Raw genomic sequence first — 22131 nt, 5'->3', positions numbered from 1 at the left:
TCACTCCTCCCCCAGCAGCTTAGCCTGGGCTTGGTTTCATATCGTGGCAGGAATTCCAAGCGAGGGAGTGGAGCAATAACAGCTTTGGTTCCTGTTGAGAAGAGCTGCGGTCACGTTGCAAAGGCAACGTGAATAGAAAGGTGGTGAATTGGGACCAGCATACCCCGGTACTGAACCTCTCAGTGACTCAATTTGCTTATGTATGAGATGCAAATGATACCGCTTGTATCATATGATGCTCTGGTGTGCTGTGTCCTTTTAGGGGTTGGTCGGTCAGGTGCAGCCTCAGGAGGAGACCCAGGAGGGGAAAACAAAGTCTGTTACACTCACAGGTCCTAGTGAGACAGAGTCGCTGCAGGCTGAGGGGGAGCCACCCACAGAGAGCACCAAGGGGGTGGGTCAGCCACGCAGCAGGGAGCTGGGAAAGGGTGAGAACCCGTGGGTGAGGGCCTTTGTCGGGGAGGGGGTGGGTGGGATACACAGTCAAACAGTGTGAGGGGATTTCATTGGTGCGTTTGAATGTCATTAGGTCACGGCGACAGGAAGGGAGGAAGGGGAATTTGTGGCAGGGCCCAGCTTATCACACTGGTGCACCTGGTCACCTGGGCTGGTGCTCATAGCCTGTTTGCGGCGATGCTGAGGCAGCAGGAAGATAAGAACTTTTTTTTTTTTTTTGCGGTACGTGGGCCTCTCACTGCTGTGGCCTCTCCCATTGCGGAGCACAGGCTCCGGACGCGCAGGCTCAGTGGCCATGGCTCACGGGCCCAGACGCTCCGCGGCACGTGGGATCTTCCCGGACCAGCATCGGCAGGCGGACTCTCAACCACTGCGCCACCAGGGAAGCCCGATAAGAACTTTTAAAATTTACAATACACCTTGTAAAAGTTGGACCCCACGATTTTGTTTTGAAAGCTAATCTTGTAAAAGGCCTCGGATTAGATTTGCCTCTGGAGAAAACCATTCCTTTGTATGGGGGAACCTGTTTAGTGGGTGGGGATGCAGGGGTCTTTAGTCACAAAAATTAGAGTACAGTGCACAACAAGGGTGTGCCTCCCATCTGAGGAAAGACTATGAAGCAATCCCAATACGAGAAGCTAAGCGCCCTGTTTAGCATTCTTTCATTTGTTCAGGCAGTCATTCATTTATTCAGGGAGCCAGTCAGAAAATATTTATCATGAGTCTATTGTGTAAGAGACATTGCATAAGAGAAACTGCATGAACAAAGGACTGGATGTGATAGAGGGGAAACAAAACATTAAGGTTGCTGGAGGACCAGGTGAGATTGTCAGGGGCACATCCTTGTAAGCCGTGATGGTGAGTTTGACCCACTGCCTAAGGGAATGGGGAGCCACTGAAGGCTATAGGCAGGGAGTGGCATGGTGAGCTGTATCATTTCTAAAGATCTCTCAGGCTGCTGCCTGCAGAACGAATAGGTGGTTGGTAGAGCACGGTGGATGCAAGAGACTAATTAGGAGAAGTTCCAGGCACCCAGGCCACTGGGGCTGGGGCCTGGATCATCTTGGTGGCAGAGATGGAGAGGTTTGGGAGGTAGAATGAGTGAGACTTGGTGCCTGGTGGAGGCATGGCATTTGACACTCAGTTTCTGTCTTGGACCCTGGATGGAGGGAGCCATCGGCTGAGATGGGGGCAGGCTTTAGCTGCCTGGCCTTCGAGATACCCGTGTGGAGGCAGTTGGTGGACATACAGGTGGCCAGAGCTCAGGAGAGAGGCCTTCACTGGAAGTATAAGTTGGGGAATCAACAGCTAAGAGATGAAAACCAAAGCCATGGAAGGGAAATGTTGGATGTGCTGAGCCGTGTCTCTCAGCTTCCTTGCTGTGATGGGGGGCGGGGATGGTCTATTCTCTGCAAGGATTTTGTCTCTTCTGTGCCTGTAAACTGTCGTTTGTTCCTGTGGAAAGATGTGTGTGTGTGTGTGTGTGTGTGTGTGTGTGTGTGTGTGTGTGAGAGAGAGAGAGAGAGAGAGAGAGAGAGAGCATGCCTACTGACACATCCCTAAGGATGATGGAAGGGGTCCCCCAGGCAGGAACCAGTCGCACAGTGCATCATTCTTGGAGGAGGCAGATCCTGGGAGAGGAGATGAAGGTGGGAGAGTTGGGCCTGAGACTCCAGGGAGGACCCTCCTCTATTTTTGTCTCCTTGTCTCCATTCCCACCTTCCCCTGTGAGGGGCAGGGGGCTTTCACGGTACCCTCCCTTCCTGATTGCTCTGTTCAGACCTCCTGCACTTTTAAAACACTATAATCAAGTCAGCCAGGCTTGGCTTTTGATAAGCTAAATGGAAAAAACTAGAAAACTATTTCTGCTTTCAGCTCTATTTTCACGGCTCTCCTCTTTCTAAAGAGGTTCAGGAAGTCAGCTCTGAGGTTCAGACGGGAGAGATGACATCTTTGTTTCAGGCTGTACCTGCCCTTTCCTTCCTTTACGGGGATGGGGGAATGGGGTTGGGGTGGGAAACAAGGAACAGGCAATAAGATTGGAGAGATAAGGAGGCTGATAAGACACATTAGTTACCATTTGCAAAATATTATATCCCAGCACCCCCTGATAGGGCTTAAAATGTCCTCTTTCCTCCCTGACTGACCTACCACTCCCCTATCGCAAAGTGCCAGGAAAACCTGCATCATTATAGAGGTTTCTGACAAATGAAAACAGGCAGCTTTCAACCCCCCGTCCCATGCCCCTCTCCCTGCCGAGGGCCAGAGAGCCCTCACGTCCCCCTGCAGCTCTGCCCTTGGTGCTGAGTGTGCAGGTGCTGCCTCTGAAAGTGCATATTGGGTCCTGGGTGGCTGGTTGAGCTCTTGAGGCAGAAAGCCCTGAGGTGTCCACTCCATCTCCCAGCCCTTCCGCCGCTCCTCCTCAGTCCCACCATTTACAAGTGTCCCTGGGCAAGTCTCCTAACGCCCTGAGGCTGAGCTCCTTACAGGTCAAGTGTGAACAGTGATGCCTCAGAGCCGTATCCCATGCACCCCACTCTCCCAGATTTCACATTTACCTGAGCCATTTATAGCACCTGGAGGGAGAGGGCGAGAGCATGTGACTGCGCTCAGAGAATATGTATCCCAGGGGAAGACTGCAAAGGGAGAGGGAGGCCAAATTTCTAGAGAGGGTGAGCTGCTCTACCTTCTTGGTTTAATTCAGTCGTTCATTCCATAGATATTTACTGCATTTATGGAGCTCACATCCTAATGAGAACAAATTTTCACGCTTAATCGTACATTTCCTATTTTCCATGCAACCTGGTGTCAGCTACGCGCGGCCTCTTCATTTGCTGCCGAGCAGCTCCAGTGCTGGAGGGAGAGCCCGCTGCTGTGCAGAGATGCTACATCGGATTGATTGAAAGGCTGGTCATGACTACTTCTGTCTACAGGTGAGCCTCGCTTTTGGCATTGCATCTCAGCCCCCCCGTACCCTCAGCCTCCCCGGCTCTGAGCTGAGACTCCCCTGTCCCCGTGCGTGGGAATGGGGGTGCAGGGAACGTTAGGACTCAGTGAAAGGCTGTGTGCAGGGAGTGGGCAGGAGGGACGAGCTAGTGATTCCAGCCACGGCGCAGGGCGGTGCCAGGTAGCGCTTTGAGCTTTATTAGCAAGCCCACTTCAGAGGCTGTCAGCCACCCCAGGAAGCCCCTCAGAGAGCACGGCCTCCCTTCGTGGGCTGAGTGTCTTGGCTGTGGACGCCTTGGGGGCAGAGCAGTGAATGGCCTGTGGGGTCATCTGCAGTCCACACCCGCATCCTCACTGTGGTTGCAGTTGTGAGAGCCCCAGCTGTTCTTGCTGCAGCTCCACAGGGTCGATTCCGACCCTTGACACGCAACGTTGTCCAGCCAGATGGTCCCAGTGCCTGGACACAGCAAAAGCAAGGAGGGAGAGGAGCGTGGGATTAGGGTCCAAGCAGCATAGCCTGTCTGTCCTCAGGGTCTTCCACGGGGAGCTAGACTGCCAATTTCTCCCACATGTGCCCAGGCCCACCGTGCTGATGGCTGGTCTGCTCTCTTACGATGGCTCTGCCTCTGTTCTTCTTTCTACCTTTTGACAAAAGTCTCATCCGAGTATTTAATATGTAACCCAAGCATGATTTGAAATCTCCTCCTAGGGTCTCTAGGGTTTGTCTCTTCCTTAAATGCCTTTGTAAACAGGCCATTCACGTGTTCTAAATCACTCACACCTTCCTCAAACCGCCTTCCTTCTGATATAACTGATTCAGATCAGGAGCTCAGAGGAATTACCGGATGATTTGATTTCCGTAATTTACACTACAGTGTGACCATCTATAGAGGCTTAATCTGTTTGAGGAGAATGTGTACTTTAAAGGAGTTTTGTAATCCAACTGGACTCAGATTGAAAAGTAGGTATGCATTTTGGTGGGGTTGTGGGGAGGGGTAAGGGGAGAGAACATTTTGGGGTGGGGGCAGGAGAAATGGGCATAGTGTCCCTGTCAGATCAGCTCAGAAAGATAAGCCCCAGATCAGGCCTGGGGCTTAACTCTTTTGTTGAAAGTCTAAACATTTTGCTGCAAGATGTAGCTGAGTCTCTAGCACCCCAGGACATCTTTCCAAAACTGATTTTAGGAGGTCCCTGCTCTGATTCATTTTCTCTTCCCTTCACACCTTCTCCTTGAAGATGATCAAGCTTGGGCCACCTAGACCTTCAGGTTCCAGAGAGCTGGGATGACCACTGTGCTGCCTGCCCTGCATCCTTCTCTGTTCTCCCAGCTCCAGCCCCTCAGCTGTCCAGAGAGTGTCCCTCGCAAACACCCTCCGACACATGGCATTCTGGCTTTAGGGCTGGACAGACAGCAACTCAAACAAGCCTTTGCTGTCCCTTTGGGGAAGAGAGCCTTCTTTCTCCTGGGGCTGCCAAGTCTGAAGGATGTAAGCTGGGGCCCTGGGCTGCAGAACTTTTCAGTTGCTTGAACCAATCCTTTTCTTTTAACCCAACCAAGCTGAGTCACTTGCAACCAGTGGTTGCCAACACCCTACCAGGGAGAGAAAGCCCACATCAGCACCTCAAGGAAAGAGGCTCCTGGTTGAGGATCGATTCACTTACCAGCTCCCACGTTGAAAACGGCAGTTCCTGAAGAGAAACCCAGCATGCGGCAGAAGACGGTGGCATCTGAATTGTCCCAGTCATCATCGCAAATTGTCCCCCAGACTCCATTATAGTAAATTTCAGCCCGGCCTCGGTTCCTAGAGCCAGCAATCCGGACGGATACCATGGATTCGCCTGGACGACAAAACACACATGGGAGAGGTGAGGGAAGCAGCCCAGGGCTTTGTGTGAATGTGGGCTCTGCCGTTTCATTTCTGGAAGTCCTATAGTTAGGGCAAAGAAGCCTCCTGCTTGGCTGCCACCACAGCTGGGAAGATCCCACATGATGGCACCAGCACAACCAGCGGCTCTGTGCACCTGGGCCTGCAGGTGCGAGGCCATGGGGTCCCTCTGCAGCTGGCCTTGCAAATCCAGCCCATGTTTAGCCTTGTGTTGTCGATAAAAAAGGGGGAAGAAAGGAGGGAGGGAGGGAGGAAGGTGTTATCTGTGGCTCTGTGCCATGGGCAGGCTTATTCAAGGGACAAGCCCTTAGCTTTCCCCCCAAATGAGGAATCTCTCTGACAACCAAGGCCTCTCCCCCTAGCACACCTACAATTTTCAAGTACAGAGTAACCTCTGAAACACACATTAAAGAGAACAGAAATAGCAATTACCTTTTTGACCTTTTTCTCCCTTTGCTCCTTTCGTCCCAGAAGATCCTATCATGAGGAGAAAAACAACACAGTTCGAAGGAAACCAAGCCAGGACCCCCTTGCCCTCCTTTGCCAGCAGTGGGGAGGAGGGGCGGGCAGGAGGGTGGAGGGGTGAGGGTCAGACTCCCTCCTTCAGCTTTGCCAGCCACCTGGCATCATGGGGACTGGATGTGCCGTGGGATCCCATGGGTGAGCAAGAAGAAATGGGCCTGGGGCTTCCCTGGCAGCGCAGTGGTTGAGAGTCCGCCTGCCGATGCAGGGGACGCAGGTTCGTGCCCCGGTCCGGGAAGATCCCACATGCCGCGGAGCGGCTGGGCCCGTGAGCCATGGCCACAGAGCCTGCGCGTCCGGAGCCTGTGCTCCGCAACGGGAGGGACCACAACAGTGAGAGGCCCGTGTACCGCAAGAAACAAAAAAAAAAAGGAAGAAGAAATGGGCCTGAGCCAGCAGGAAGGATTTAAGCTCTATTAGAGAGGAACATTCAAGAGACATGGAGTTAGAAGTCTCTCCTGCCATCAGTCATGGAGACTGTGTGGTCCAGGGCCTGACTGGGCGTGATGCCAGTGCATGGTCACCGGCCTGCCACTCGGAGTGCCCGACCGTGCCTTATTCTCTTCTGTAAGCTCAGCGCTGAGGGCGATCCCAGCACAGGACTTGGCCACAGAGCCACTAAACCTCTACCCTTCTGGTTCTGAAAACTCCCAGCACCTTATGACAGGCCTCTCCTTAGAACCCTCACATCAGAAACCGAGGCCTTACCTTTCGCTCCGGGCTCTCCCTTTCGGCCGTCCGGTCCAGGTGCCCCCTTGAGGCCGACCAGGCCTGGGCTTCCCATCTCTCCCTTCATGCCTGTAGGGCCTGTGGAGGAGAGAGACCACCTCCATCAGATGCTCTGCTCTGCTTTCCAAGGGGGACCAAGGGCCTTGGTGTTTAGTGCCTGAGTTGTCCTAAACCACCAGGTTCCCCCCCGCCCCCATCAATGGGCTGTTCGAATGTTCAGCCCGGGTGGGCAGGGCACTGCCCTGATCCCCCGACTCCTGTGTAAACTCTGGTTGAGGACGAGCGGGTGAAAATCGCTGACAGTATTCCAAGGCTGTTGTTCCTCATTGGACGGCATAATTGTGTGGACGTTCTAGCCGTTCTGGGAGAATTTGCTAGAACATTTCTAGGATTCAATTTCTCCTTCAGTAAGTTAGAATAGGGATAGAATATCCAGCTCAGGTGGAAGAAAGACTGCTCAGGAAATGTGTCTGGGGAGTGTCGCTTTAGATTCTCAGGGTAGGGCTGGCGAGAAGACTAGAAATGCCGTGGGCAGGGCGCAGTAACCAGCCACTAGCTAAGGCGGGGGCCCACGAGGACCTTGATGATAGCCCCGTGAGAAGCAACAGGAAGAGGGGGGCGCCTTGGGGGCCAAAGGGTAGAGGGAGATGGACCGAAGCAGATGTGGACAGGCAGATAGAGGCCATGCAACCAACCTGGCAACTGGAGAGGAAGGTCACCCAGCTCCTCTGCGGCTGCGCCGCCTGAAGCCACCACCCGGGGCAGTTGTCCTGGCTTTCTTTACCCTCCACCCCCTCTGCCCCCGCCCCTCTCTCTACACCCCTTGCCCAGGTTTGTCACCCAAAGAGTCTGAGGTTGGAGCGATAGAGCCCTGCAGGCGGAGACACTCTGGGGAAAGGTTACTGAGGTTACCGCCGTGATTTCAGGGTCGACAAGACCCACCCTTGGAGCACAAGCCCTTCCAGTCATCACTGTGAGAAATGAAAATGAAGCCGGCACTTTACCTGGGACTCCTGATTCTCCTTTTGTTCCTTTCTGTCCTTGAAGTCCTAAGATCAAAATACAAAAAAGGGGAGAAGATAATAAAACGTAGATATTAGATGCTTTTAATCTTAGACAACCTCTACCTTCTGTCTGATTAATGCGGAAGGAAAGGTACATTGGTTCTCCACGATTGTTTAAAGCCTCTTTAGCAGAGCATAAATGTAGACAGACTGCAGATAAATGGGGACGTGTGTTGGGGTGAAATAGAAATGTATTGGATGAAAGTCTAGGTTAGATGGACAGACCCCAGACTCAGTGGCTGGCCTTCCTTGTCCAGAAATAACCTGACTTGGTGTCTAAATTCAATCCCATTCCTTTCTGTTGCATTTTATTGAAAAAGAGTTGAGAGATCTTTTGAAAATAAAGTTATTTTTATTTCTAAAAGACTGTGGAGGAGACTCAGTGGCCACTAGGAGCTTTGGGGGGGCCCTCACCCTCAGATATTTCATAGTGTTTATTGGTTTATTTCATTGTGGCCCCCAGTGTAGCTAAACATCCTTCTTCCTTCCTCCCATTCATCTCTTTATTCACTAAATTACGTGGAAGACACAGTATCCCCAGCACCATGCTGAGTCATAATTTATTGTGGGATAATAATTTATTGGTTTAGCAACTCCATGGTCTCTCAGAGAAACAGGACTCTCCAAGACAGTTACACAAACTTGGGGAAACTAAAGCTCATTATTGACCACGAAGTAACAGTTACTAGAGGGTAACAGTGGGAATGCACTCCCACCATGCTCTTGACTGGTATCCCTCCCACCACGCCAGCTCAGTCTTAACCAAGAACCCACCCGTTTGATGATCACTAGAGACCACAAGGAACTCGGTTACCCTCATTGCCAATTGCCTGGAGGAAGTTCCTGCCTTCCACTTCAGTTCCTGGCTTTCCTGAGCACCTACTGTGTGCTGGTCAGTGGAGGGCAGGTGAGGGGCCATTATTCCTCTTTGGAATAATGAGCAAGCAGTCCTGGCTCCTGGCAGCCTTTCAGAGGGCTCGTCTGAGGCCGGGCGCTGCCTGGGGAGGAGAGCCCGAGGGCCGAGGAGCTAGGAGCTGCTGCTGCAAGCCTGGGCACCAAGGGAGGTGGGAAGCCCTGGAAAGATCTGAGAGGGCAACTAGTTCTGCCCCTCATGTTTGAGTTGAGGACCAGAATGGGGCTCAGAGAGCATCTTCTAAAAGCTGGAGGGACCTTCGAGCTTGGCCCTGGCAGACAGGCCCCAGCTCACCCCGCGTCAGCTGTGCCCACTCCAGTCCCTCGGTTTGGAAAGCCTCGCCGCTTTGGTCCCCTGGGGAATGGGATCAAGGCTGTGAAAGCTGCTAAGATGCTGGACGTTGCTGCCTCTGAAGCCTTCTCTGGCCTCGCCCGTGGCTGACGCACTTCCTCCCGAGGCAGCACAGGGGCCAGAGTCAGAGAGCCTGGGCTTGCGTCTGCCTCTGTGACCTTGAGCCAAGCTCCCTCTCCCTTAGCCTCACCTTCTCCTCTGAGCCTCTGGCTGGTTGTCAGGCTGAAATGAAGTTGTCTGTGTCACGTACTAAACCTCGTGTCTGACAAGCAGTGCCACGAGGACCCCGGGGCCCTGTCGGCATATGTCTGTCTCTCCTCCAGCGGACAGCGCCTGGGACACTGGGGCTGAAGCCCCCGCAGGAGCTCCAGGCTTGCTGCCCAGCAAGCCCCCCCCCCCCCAGCAGATGTTTGCTGTTGACCTCAGGTGGCCCAGCACGGGCAGTAGATGTGTCCTCTCTGCCTACCTGCACCTGAATTGCAGGTGTCAAGATGAGGGAGGAGAAACCCCATTCAGAAACATGTCTTTGGTTATTAAATAGAAAAATGGTTCATATCTAGACTCTTGACCCTCTCTGTCACATCCTAAAGGGTCCCATATTGCACAGATCTCTACCTTAAGAGCCTGTCCCTAGACCCAAGGTTGAGGGACACCTGGCACTGTGATCTCCCCTTATTGCCTCTCTGCCACCGAAGAAGTCTCCAGAACACCGAACAACAAATGTCCTATACAGACAGGAGCCCCAGGGGAGCCCCTGCTCACTAGGGCCATGGTCCCCAAGGCCTGACCCTTCCACCTCGTTTCTCACACCCTCCCTCCCAGCCCCCCACCTCTTGGGGACTCAACCTCTGCTGCTGCCTGCACTGCACTAGGCACCACGCCAGGAGCTTCACATGCATCTCTCAGCTTCCCAGCGAGGTCGTGCCATTTCCCTCTTTACAGAGGAGGCAGTCCACACTCAGAGACGCTAGGTGATTTATCCCACGTCACGCAGGGAGGGAGTGGTGACGCTGGGGTTAGGACCCAGGGTTGGCCTCCCACTGGGCACTGTGGCTGCCTGTGTGCCACTAGCATGCCAGCTCACTACTTCCTGGAGTTTCACGTGGGCTCTCCACCTCGTTCCAAAGACTCCCAGTGGCCTTAGGCCATCTCTTACTCCTAAATAAGTCGTCAAACTAGAGTGGGCGTCAGAATCGCCAGCACAGGGTTTGTTAAAAACAACGTGCTAAGCCCCCCCCCCACCCCGCCCCGGGGTTCCTGATTCACTGCATCTGGGCTGGGAATCTGAGACGCTGCATTTTTAACAGGTTTCTGGGTCTTTCTGATGCTGCTGGTCAGGGACCATGGTTTGAGTAACCACTGCCCTAAACACATCTCACTCAATCTTCAGGGACCAGCTGACAGCCCGCGTCCTCCAAGCAGCCTTCCTATCTCTGAGGAACTCACGGCCCCTCCCCTGTCTGAGCTCTCCCGTAACCCACTGGCCCTTGATAAAATGCCCTCTGAGATGTGTATAATAGGTGTAGGTTTATGTCTTCAAAACTCCCCTCTTCAAGGCAAGGAAACTGGAATTGAGTTTTGTGTGATTTTTGGGGGGTGTGATTTCTCTCCAGGACTGGACTCTTGAGAGTTGCTCGCTGAGTGGCTATGCATGGATCCAGGGACCAGTAATGACTTCACTATACATCAAGGCAGCATCCTGATTGGATCAGGGAGAACGAGAAATGGCTGAAAAATAGAATTTAGAAGTTCATGTTGTAAACCTTCCCTGGAAGGGAATGAATGCTGGGTTTGTCCTCTTAACCACAAGCAAACTGGGATTCCCTTGGTGTCACAGACTCATCACGCTGAAAGGGCTCAAAATATTTATTTGCAAGGTGCTTATTTACAGAAACAATTTTCCCGCAAGAAAATAGTTTAGTTAGAAAGTACATGCCTTCCTATTGTTTTGTGTTCAGCTGGTGCTCTGCCTAAAATCTTAGAAGGTCCCTGCTTGAAGGGAAAATTGCCTGTTTCAAACCCAGAGTGCTGGCAGATTGGCAGGGACCTGTGTATTATTCTAGAACTCTCCCCACACTCCACAGAGGAGGAAACCAAGGCTCTGGAAGTCATGTACCAACCCATCATCACCTAGCTAGTTGGCAAGTCCAAACTCATGCACAGGCCTCCTCACTCTGATTTAATGTAGAAACTTCCAGTACGTTAGGAAACTTCCTTAAATACCATCCCAACTTACAGGCTAAGTGCAGCCTGGCAAATTTTGGGTTAATTTAATACCTAACACATTGAGCTGTATGACAAGAAGTAAGATGGTAGGTGGGGGACCCAAATTTGGGACGCATGTAGACTTCTTCAGATGTCTCTAAGAAACTTAGAGGAAAACGAGGAAAACTCTAAGTGACAATTTAGTAATATGAGTTGGTAGACTTTAATAAATTCTTGGACTAAGTCAATACTTAGACATGGGGAATGAAATCAACTGAGAAATTATATTCATGATACAGGGCTTAATTACTATTATGGGTTATTCTTTGTTACTTATCTTTAAAGTAAAACGCGTCTTAAAAGACAGATGAGAAACTAGATTTCAAGTTCTTTGCACTTTGGCTTTGCCTCAAGAGAAACATAAAAGGACATAGAAAATTCAGATTCTTGTTATATTTTAGACATGAAGATTGTTGCGATGCAGAAATTTTGATCAGATTGGTATTTTGGAGCTTCAGTGTTTTGGCTGTGTCCAACTTCATTTCATGAGGTTAGGTGGTAGAAAGAGAAATGCCATGATCACAAGTTGAAGTGAGCCCTTCCTTACTTCCAAACAAATTTTCCTTTTCAAAATGGCCAAAGGATTTAGAGCTAAAATTTGTTTTGCTGTGGATTTTTTGCAATTTTTTTTCCCCAAAGTCAAATGATTCTGCAATCGTTTGAAAGATCGAAGGTTAGAAAAAACTAAGTTTTCGGGGTTTGATAAAACCTTGTTTTATGAACAGTGAAGGAAACTACCGTTACAGAAAGTTCTTCTCGGTGATAATGTCCTGCTTAAATAAACTATGCAGTCTATCTTCCCAACAGAATGGAAGGAGTCTCCTCTTCCCCATCTTTATCTTTAATCTTTCTCAAGCGGTGTGAACGTGGGGAAACGTTCCACCAGAATGGGTTGGAGTGTGATTAGAGAGCAGCAAGAAGATTTGGTGACTAAGCTAGGATTTACCCATCTACTGTGGGGTGAGAGGTGCGGGCAATTCTGATTTCTCTGAGTCCTCTACTCTATGTTATTCTACACAACAAAATTTAGGAAAGCACAGTTTTGGAATCAAACTTTGGGATTAACTCCTGGACTCAGTGCGTATTAACTGCGAGACCCTGAGGAAAGGTTTTACCTTTGCTTCCTCAGTTGTGAGGTAGGGATGATGAAACTCAGCTGTGTGGATGAACTAAGGTCACGGGAGGAAAGGCCCAAACACAGTGCCTGGCTTGGAGACATCATTAGTACTAAACAGACCTCTTACTTTTGGTAATTAATGCACAATAACGGGATCTAGCTGTTACCTAGGTTAAGCTAAGCCACCAGAATTTCTCTGTTTTCACGGCATACTGCTAGACGGTCTCCTGTGAGATTAATGATTTTATTTACAAAATGGGAAATACATCCGTTTGAAAAACTGGCTTGATATGATCAAAACTGAACCAACACCTCAGTACCTCTAGTTTGGGGAATACCAACATCCTGACATTGACAAGTAAGCATTGTCTTCCGCGAGGAGATGGTCTGGCTCCCACTCACCACCTACCCTTCCTTCTCCCACTGCAGAATCTGACCTTGCCAAAAGTTCATTAACCTATGACTTCAGGACGAAATACAGCCCTGGCTACGGCTAGCCAGTTTATGGTCCTAAGGGAATTCCCTCCTGAGATGTCTATGTAGACCATCAGCTACTCGATCAAGACAAATGTTTGGGTTTGAGCGGGAAACATAGGCAATTTGGAATTTGTTGTAATCATCACACGCCCCAAATTGAAAATGTAATTCACCATGTTTACCTGGGCAGCTGGAATTCAGGAATAACCCTTAGAATCTGCCTGGTTGGTATTTCCCACTAGGCCTGATTGATGGAGGTTCCCATAAAGATGCTCACCAGATATGCAGGGACTCTATAATGGAGTTAAAGTGATTCCCAGACAGTTGGCCAAGAGTGTCTGTGGGATCTTAGGTAAGTAACAAAGAGCCATAACAGGGCCTGAGAGCTCCATGTTTCCTTCTAAGAGTGGAAGAAACTGCTGCAGCTTCTGCTCCGATCCTTCCAGGACTTGGGTACAGGGAGAAGGTGCCGCTCAGCGGAGTGCCCTGATGGGGGTGGGGGAGGGCTCAGGCTGCCCGCAGAGGAAGGCAGCATGACAGAGTATAATGGATGAGGCCCCAGGCTTTGCATCAGCCGGGCCTGGATTCCAACCCATGCTGCATCTCTTACTGTGAAACAGCACTAACGAAATTGTGTTTTCCATTGGGCTGTCATGAAAATGCTCACGTCAGAAGCTGCTCTTATTATGCAAACCCTCCCATGATGCGGAGTGCAGGCAAGATTCTCCACCTTCAGTGGGAGACGCAGGCTCAGGGGCCTGGGGAGTGGGTGCAGTGCCCCTTGTGGGTAAAATCATGTTTTGTCACCCATACTCTTGCTTAGTCAATAATCACTAGCCTGGCAGTGGTGGGGTCGGGTGGCGGGGCTCCCAGTTTATAACTGAGGCAGAAGATCCAACATCTCCATGAAGCCAAGCAGAAAACTCAGTGGTAAGACAGCCTCAGAGTCAGGCACCCTAAGATCTGGAGTCAGGGAAGATGGAAGTATAAAATCAGGAAGAGGCAGCCAATTAATCGGGGTCACCTGACCACCACACCCAGATGGAACCTTTCTGGAAGGCCAGACTTGCTGGTGGCCTTCAAGTGGCATTTATATGGCATCAGGTAGCAGAGCCCCTGCCTGCACTGACCCACCATCTGTGAAAAGGAAATCAGCTCCGAGGCTGGATGGGTTGGAAGGGCAAGGATATAGGAGTTGCTTGTGCCAGGGCTGCTGACAAGCATCAGGGAAACTCCAAAGGTCGAAGGTCCAGAGTCCAAGGCTCAGGAGGTGGCATGGTCCAGCTCTCTGGCCAGAGCTCCTGAGCCTCTACCACATCCTAGACCTGGGCTCCAGGGACACGTGCCTACAGAGCCTTCCCTCACCCTCCAAGACTTCACCTGCTCGGTTCCCTCTCTCTGGACTTGCCTTCCTCTCCCCACGTGGCTAAGCTCTACTCATCCTCTAAGACTCAGCTCGAGCTCTTCCAACACTCCTGCACTGCCTACCTTTTGCTAACCCCACCAGGGGCCGCTGTGAACTTGAAGGATTTGGGTCAAGTCGCATTTGTTTTAAAAACTCAATCCGTTGACCACTTGTTCAATGAAAACTGAGAGGGCTTGCCCCTGGTGTAGGTCTCTAACATGGTTCTGGGGTGAAGGCATCCGGGTTGTCTAACTCAAGTGTGACCTTCTGCTCTGGCAGTGACTGTCCACAGATATCCTTGGAAGATAAACAGCCCTTTTTCACAACACTGCACTGGCCACAATACCTCCTGGCCTGCACCTGGCTTTCTAAATGGCATGTGACACTTCTCCATGCAAAAGCCACAGCACAGTGTGCCTGACACCATCTGGCAACAGTCCATCTACCTATCTCCTGCACCAGCCTGCACATCTGAAGGCAGGAACCAGGTCTTAGGCATCATGGGGATCCAGCACCTAACAGAGTGGACCAGACTTTCTAGACCATCATAGGTGCCTGGACTTAGTGACTAGAAAACACACAGTTCTTTATAAAGTAGACCACACTGGTATGATGGTTTATAACCTAGACTAAATTGGCGTTCACAGTTTATAACCTTGACTAGGTTGGAAGGATGGTTTATGAGCTAGTCTCTGTGAGTTGGGTAACCGTGGTCACCCCTCTCGGCCTGAGCCCCCCTGGGAGAATGTGCAAGAAGGATTTCTCGACAGCTGTTGTCCAAATCCAGAGCCCTGACCCTTGGGACCCCACTGCAGGTCAGTGGGAGAGAGAGGGCATTACGAGGACCCCTGGAATGCAGGCCAGGAGGCAGTGCGGCCGAGGCGTCCCCTGCTCTCCTCTTTGACGGTGGAGGTTTGGTCATGGCATTCAAAGCCTCTCAGGGACCCTGGGCAGAGAAAAACAGCCCCAGAGCCTTGGACTCAAAGGGTTCCGGCAGAGGAAAGTGTCCTTTTTAATCCAGGTGTGTCAGGGGCCAGAACACAGGAGACCCTCTGCCTGCTTCTGGTGGACCTGCTGGGAGGTAGTCTTCCTCTCTGTCCATCCTTGACACCCAGCAACTCCACCTGCCCGCCTACCCACGCCCTCTGTTACCTGTGTCCCCCTTGCTTCCTTTCACACCTTCGGCTCCTGGACTCCCGGGCCTCCCTGATGGTCCTGGACGACAGATACCATGGAGGGTGTAAGGTCTGGGCTGGGTGGATCTTCAGACATCACTCCCCACGCCCACCACGGGACCCAGGACCTCACCTATTGGCCCAGTGGGACCAGCGTTGCCAGGCTCACCCTTGGCACCCGGGGATCCCGCAGCTCCTGGAAAGCCTGGAAGACCCTTGGCTCCAGGTTGTCCTGAAAGTTAAGTCATGAATGAAAGGCTGGGAGTGGTTGGCCCCTTCAACACACCTCTTCTCTGAAGCGGCACAGGCATCTCTTAACACCTCATATGTTCCCTGGGCAGCTTAACCTCTAGGAGCCTTGAACTAGCCCTGTGAGTGGGAGGAAAATTACAGTCTCAGCAATTGATTAATTTTTTCCATTCACTGCTGCAGAATTTGAGGTTTAAGGACTTACTAGGAACTCTGGGTGTGAGCATCCTGCTTCATACCCCTGGGTGGCAGGGTGGAAGGAAGCTCTAAAAAAGAATATCAGGTAGGCCTGCCCTCCAAAACTGCTCTGTTCCTCTTAGGACAGGCCAGGTTTTACAAAACTCCACAAATAAGAAATAAGACACAGTAGAGTCAGGTCCTGAACTTGACTTTGCCCAGGGATGGCGGTAGCTGGAATGATGCCGATTCCCACAACTCTTACCTTGATCTCCTTTGAGTCCAGGAATTCCAGCCACACCTAAAATACAGAAGGACTTTTAAGGATTTTTTTCCCCTCTAGCTCAGCTCGCCGGACAAAAAGGGAATACCCACAGGACCACAGACCTGACTGTGCAGACTCCTACCTGGGGAACCGGGCATCCCTGAGTCACCTTTCTGCCCCCGGGCTCCAGGGGGTCCCATGACCCCCATGTCTCCTTTCATGCCTATGTCTCCCTTTCTTCCTGAAAAACCAAGGGATTGTGGTCAGACATGGAAGGAGGGCAAACCCGGCTGCCACGTCCATCTCTGACACATCCTGTCCCACCCAAATTCCAAACTCAGACTCCTTGAACTCCTACTGGTGCCCAGAAGTGGAAGATACAATGGCTGCCCGCAAGGAGCACACCACCTTGCCCAGAGGCCAGACATAAACTCACGAAAAATGGATGAGGTGACCTGGCCTGGCGGATGCGCAGCGGAAGGTTCCAGAAGCTGGGCTCTCAGGGCCCTGGTTAGTGACCTGGTCCCTGGAGGAGGGACCACAGCCCAGGCTCATGCAGCACTGCCTGGTTTATTTCAGTGTGTGAATTTGGGGAATTACTGTTTCAAACTTCCCAAACTGAAATCTGAATATTCCAGAAATCAGATCCCAAGGGCTGAGAACAGAAGCTTTGAGGCACTGCTGGAGAGGAAAACATTGCAGCAGCACTTATCCCCCTAGCGGTTCAGAGCCTGGCTTTCCTGGTGGCCAAGGTTTCAGAGTTCCCACCTGTCATCAGCATTCCGGGCTCGCCCCAGTCTCTCCTCTCCTGGTTCTCCGTGTCTCCCTCTCCTTTCTGCCACTGCTCAGCGCATATCAATCGAGGGAGGCTCCTCCCTAGGCGGGGCTCGGCAACCCCTGCCCAAACCTGCCAGCCTCCCCGCACAGGGCCTGCTCCTCGGGACCCACTGGCTTAGAAAGCCAGCCAGGCCCCACCATCAGCAGAGTTCCACCCCAAGCAACTCCCTCAGGGGCTGGGACCAGCTTGTTGGGATGGAATTTGGTTAAAGAGCTCCACTCCATTATTTTCAAGATTTCAGAGCTGCAGAGGACTCAGAAGGGGGCCAGCCTCCTCTCCAGTGATTTAGGAAAAGTAGACAAAGTTGTCTGGAGTGGAGGGAAAGAAGCAACTGTCATACAGAACTCTCTGGGTCTAAGGTTTGAGTGACATTAGGTGCAAGGCTTGGGAATTAGCTTCTCTGAGGTGGTTTGAATACTTGAAGAATAATTATTCCTTGATGGAAGACAGAAGAGCCATAAAGAACATGTTTACAATGGAAGTCCCTTACAACAGACTCAGGTGCAAACAGCAAACAAGTGTTTGGTCATTCAGGGCATCCACGTGAGTGGAAGGGCCAAATGGCGCTCCTTTCTTCTTTTTTTTTTTAAACATCTTTATTGGAGTATAATTGCTTTACAATGGTGTGTTAGTTTCTGCTTTATAACAAAGTGAATCAGTTATACATATACATATGTTCCCATATCTCTTCCCTCTTGCGTCTCCCTCCCTCCCACCCTCCTTATCCCACCCCTCTAGGTGGTCACAAAGCACCGAGCCGATCTCCCTGTGCTATGCGGCTGCTTCCCACTAGCTATCTATTTTACGTTTGGTAGTGTATATATGTCCATGCCTCTCTCTCGCTTTGTCACAGCTCCCCCTTCCCCCTCCCCATATCCTCAAGTCCGTTCTCCAGTATATCTGTGTCTATTCCTGTCTTACCCCTAGGTCCTTCATGACAAATGGTCCTTCTTAAACAAGGCTAGGAATTATTTCCCTGGAGGAATTTGTTGGTGCCCTATGGCTCTGGGCCAGCCAGGGCCATCACGCTAAGGCAATTGTGTGGCTCTCTGAGGTTTCTTTCTTTCTTTTCCTTATTTTTTGGCTGCCCCACGCGGCTTGCGAGATCTTAGTTCCCCGACCAGGGATTGAACGCAGGCCCTCTGCAGTGAGAGCACGGAGTCCTAACCACTGGACCGCCACAGGATTCCCTGTATGAGGTTTCTTGAGACTGGTCTGGGCCTGAGTCTGTATTGCTATGACTTCCGTGTCTCTCTCAAAAGTTACAACCTTGGGAAGCAAAGTAGTACCGGTGAAAGGACCAGAGTCTGGAGGCGCCTGAGGAATCACAGCTGCGTCTGACTTCAGAACCTGCCCGTCATCACAGCTAAAGATGGAGTGAGGGAAATAGATGTGTCCCCTGGAACCTCATCAATGTGGCTTTACCCATCTGCTGGGGCAAAGAGCAGAAAACCTCAGTGCCGCTGGGGCGGGTCCCACTTGGTCCGCTAGCCCCGTCCGCTGACAGTGGATTGGGCAAGCAGTGGGTAAGAGAGATCTGGTGACCTTGGGAAAAGAAATTTGGGAAGAGGAAGGGTAGGTTAGAGTCCTGATTTCTGAAGAAGTGAAACTGATCATTTCCGCTCGCCAGCCACATTGCTTCCAGGCCTGAGTCTGGGCGTGGTGGTGGGTGAGAGTGATGGGTGGATGGGAAGTGATGGGTGGATGGGAAGCAGTGTGGCTCAGACTCCACAGGCAAAAGCCTGGCTGTCATCCCCTCTCTGGGGCTGACAGGGTCACCTTGAGAAAGTCTGGGCCATAGAGAAATGCGGAGGGCTACCTTTGGAGTCATCCTCACAGGTCAACTGTCCAACCACCTGCCTGGTGCAAGGATCCCCCTTCAGTCCCACCAAGGAGAATTCTGCAGCCCCTGTTCCCCACACCCCCCATCTGCCCATTTCATCGTGCGGCAGCCCAAGTCTTAACTCTTCCTCCCTTACCTCAGCATAATTGGTTCTCCAGAAACCTTTGCCCGTTGGCCTCCATTCTTCTGTGGGGTACCACTGAGAGCAAGTCTATTTTCTCTTCCACAGGAACCTCTCTAATATTGGAGGATGGCTGACACATCCCTATAAGGGCTCTCTCTTCCTGATGGCAAGCACCCTCCGTTTCTTCTAATGTAAATATTTCCTACATGCCAGATACAGCATCACAATCTTGTCTTATATTCCTGTTGTAATCAATCCTCATTGAAGGTTGCTATTATTATCCCCCTTTTGTAGGTGAGTACATTGAGGCTCGGAGAGGTTACACAGCTAGAGCCGTATTAGAACCCAGATCTGTCTGATCTTAGAACTGAGGTCCTTCCCTTTCTACTTTACAGGATCACTAACACTACCTACCACGTAGCAGAGTTTGAACACACGATCTCCAACCCTTATAGCTGTCCTGCAAAGCATGTATAATTTAATTATTATGATTTTAATGTAATTGCCATTCTTTGCTGAAAGGAAGAGGTTAAACCTCAACAGGCCAAGTAACGTGTCTAGTTACACAGGTGAGCAGGGATGGCGACCAAGGCTCCTGGTTCCACAGCCTCATTCCCCTGCTGCGCCCAGAGCCACCCTGAGGGTGGTCTCTTGCCAAGAGACCAGGAGCACACGAGGTGCTCAGTCACAGCCAGAGCGCTCGGGCCGTGCTTCTCAGAGCCTGTCCCCTCCATGTCCAGGATCAGAACCCTCCACGATCTCTAAAACACAGACCTGCATTTTAAACAAGCACCTCAAATGGTTCTTATCCATGACCCACAGCTTGAGAAGCACTACTCTAGAGAGAGCGCTGGCCATCGAGGGAAGATTCTAGATGCTTAAAGTCCTCCTTCTGGAATCAGCCCCTTAGCCCTCACTGCCAGCGGTCTCCCCTCCTTCCCCAGGCCCCCCTCAGGCCCCATTTCGGTCCCTCACCTTCTCCTCTGAGCTCCCAGCACTGCCTACGTCCCCACTGGCCACACGTTGTACCTGGCAGGAAATTCTTCCCACTCTCACTTTGCTCTTAGCTTTTCCATTCCTGTCCTTTGCTCACCTGGACAAAAGGGACCACAGCTGTGCCCCTGGGATGCCTGGTGACCCACCACCCTCTGAGTGACCCTGCCCCACTCTGGCTCTGAAGGTTGAGTGAGCGTGTGTGAGTGAGTTTGTGGCTGGGCGGTGAGTGCATGTGAGTGCGTGTGTGGGCATGTATGCATGTGAGTGTATGTGCACATGTGAGCACGTGCACGAGTATGCTGGTGCATGTGTGATTGTGTTGCATAAATGTGTGTGCACACGTGTGTGTGAGCCCGTGGGTGTTTGAGTGCCTGTGTGTGTCCCTAAACTCTCCTTCTACTCGTCCTCCCCCCGAAAACCTCCCCGGAAAAACCCTGCTGGTGACCTAGAACACTAGGTTGTTTGGGATTCCCCCTTCTCTTAAAGTCCTTCCAAAAAATTAGTTACTCGAAAATGAGTTTCCCTTTATCAAGTTTCCCTTCTGTAACTGGTGGTGTTTTTCATTCTGTCTCAGTGACCTGGAGGCTGAGAGGATCTTGGTTTGTTTATTTCCCCCTTTCTTGCAAATCCTCTCATTTCGCTTTTTCCTCCAGTAACGTTTGTCTTTGCACCTTTACAGCTCAGCAGCCTCAACCCCTCCAGGGATTGGAGGTTTGAGAGTCTAAGTGAAGAGCAGAGCGGACTGTAACAGTGATGGAGGCCCCCTACCCCCGGGGGCAGCCAAGCCCTCACATTCTCTGACCCAGCTATGCCGTGGCGATTTGTAAGGCAGCTGGGCACGTTAAGGCCACAACCTAAAAGGGAGAGACAATCATGTGCTTTGAATCGTTATTTTAACCTCCTAGTAACCCTCTGAGGCACTCTTGTCCCCATTTTACAGACAAAGAAACTGAGACTCAGAAAGGTAAGGGAATGCTTCCGAAGTCACAGAGCCAGTCTATGGTGAAGGCAGATGCGTCAGACTCTGGAGTCTGGACCAAAGAGCTTGACTCTTCCCGGTGAGGCTCACAGGCTTGTACTCTGAGCACCAAGGAGGGGCTTGGAGTGTCCACACCCCTCCAGCCACACCTAGGTGTCTTCCCCGGGATGCAGGTACTTCCCAGTAACCCAGCCCATCTAGGGTCTCACTTCAGGTGACCTCCCTCACATGCAGACCCCACCGGGTGTTCAGACTCTGGGGATGGCGTGTGTGCCTGCGACCCCCTGCAGCTGCTCCGAGACAGCCTTCTGTGCACACTGGAGCACACACCCAGCCCCTGCTCACCTGCCTCTCCCTTGATTCCTGGTGGACCTTGGGGTCCTGGGGGGCCTGGAAAGGAGAAGGAATTCAGAACGTAGCCTGCACAAAGGAGGAGAGAAAGGATTATGGGGTCTATAGACAGAGGCAGGTTTCTGCGGCTCCATCTCGTCCGGGGCCCCCGTCTCCGCTGGTGGCCCTGGCAGACGGGGGAGGCGAGGGCCCCTTTGGACCTGGAAGACTTGAGGAGAAGGGGCAGAGGCACCAATGCCCCAACCAGCAAGGGGGGGGGCAATGCCACTCACACCATCATTCACTTAACGAGTGTCACTGAGCACCGAGGACCAGCCAAACTGTGTGGAAGGGACACAAGAAAAGACAGAGCTCCTTCCTCCAAGGAGTTCATGGCCCAACAAGCAAAACACAGCCGTGCAGATGGTGATTCCCGAGGGAGGCTGAGTTCGAGCGGCAGCAGTGCCACTTGAGCTGGGTGACCCTGGGCACACCCTCTCATTGTTTGGGGCATCAGCTCTCTCGTCAGTGAAATGGGGTTCATATACCAGTTATGCAGGGCTGTCCTGAGGCTGCCACGTGGAGACCAGCACGGAAAGCACACCCGTGCTCTGATAAATGGTACCCATCACTGCTGCCACTTACGTCAGATCTCTCCCTTGCCAGGGCTGCTCTGCGGACCACAGCCTCCCAAAGACTCGGGTGGCCGGGACAGGGCTCCTTGTCTGGCCTTGGTCCATTCTGGTTGCTATAACAACACACCGCAGACCGGGGTGGGAGGACCTTAAACATCAGAAATTCACTTCTCCCACTTCCGGAGGCTGGAAGCCCAAGATCAGGGGACGGCCTGGCTGGGTTCTGGGGAAGGTCTTCTGTGCTGCAGACTGCAGCCTCTCGCTAGGTCCTCACATGGTGGGAGGAGCCAGGGCTCTCTCCTCTATAAGGACAGGCCCGCTGTCCTCTCCCCTCGAAGGTCCAGGCACTGGCCAGCCTGGCTTGGCGCCCACTGTTACTCTCTCCAGCC

The 22131-nt window shown here is 51.9% G+C and overlaps 1 protein-coding gene across 1 annotated transcript in view; it reads right to left on the bottom strand.

Annotated features, from left to right (window-relative positions):
• Positions 1 to 3677: 3677 nt before the first annotated feature.
• MARCO (macrophage receptor with collagenous structure) overlaps positions 3678 to 22131 on the bottom strand; it is a 123835-nt gene continuing 105381 nt past the window's right edge. The window contains exons 8-17 of the mRNA XM_060151188.1: positions 21123 to 21167; positions 16140 to 16238; positions 15998 to 16033; positions 15440 to 15538; positions 15284 to 15346; positions 7544 to 7588; positions 6519 to 6617; positions 5721 to 5765; positions 5065 to 5241; positions 3678 to 3859 (exon numbers count right to left, since the gene is read on the bottom strand). Of these exons, the coding sequence (XP_060007171.1) occupies positions 3729 to 3859; positions 5065 to 5241; positions 5721 to 5765; positions 6519 to 6617; positions 7544 to 7588; positions 15284 to 15346; positions 15440 to 15538; positions 15998 to 16033; positions 16140 to 16238; positions 21123 to 21167 (839 nt within the window). The 3' untranslated portion in view covers positions 3678 to 3728. The remainder of the gene's footprint in view (positions 3860 to 5064; positions 5242 to 5720; positions 5766 to 6518; positions 6618 to 7543; positions 7589 to 15283; positions 15347 to 15439; positions 15539 to 15997; positions 16034 to 16139; positions 16239 to 21122; positions 21168 to 22131) is intronic.

This window comes from Lagenorhynchus albirostris, chromosome 6 (assembly GCF_949774975.1).
Source record: "Lagenorhynchus albirostris chromosome 6, mLagAlb1.1, whole genome shotgun sequence".
In the NCBI taxonomy this organism is placed as follows: Eukaryota; Metazoa; Chordata; class Mammalia; order Artiodactyla; family Delphinidae; genus Lagenorhynchus; species Lagenorhynchus albirostris.
Note: the sequence above shows the minus strand (reverse complement) of the source record. Positions and strands in the feature narration are given on the sequence as shown.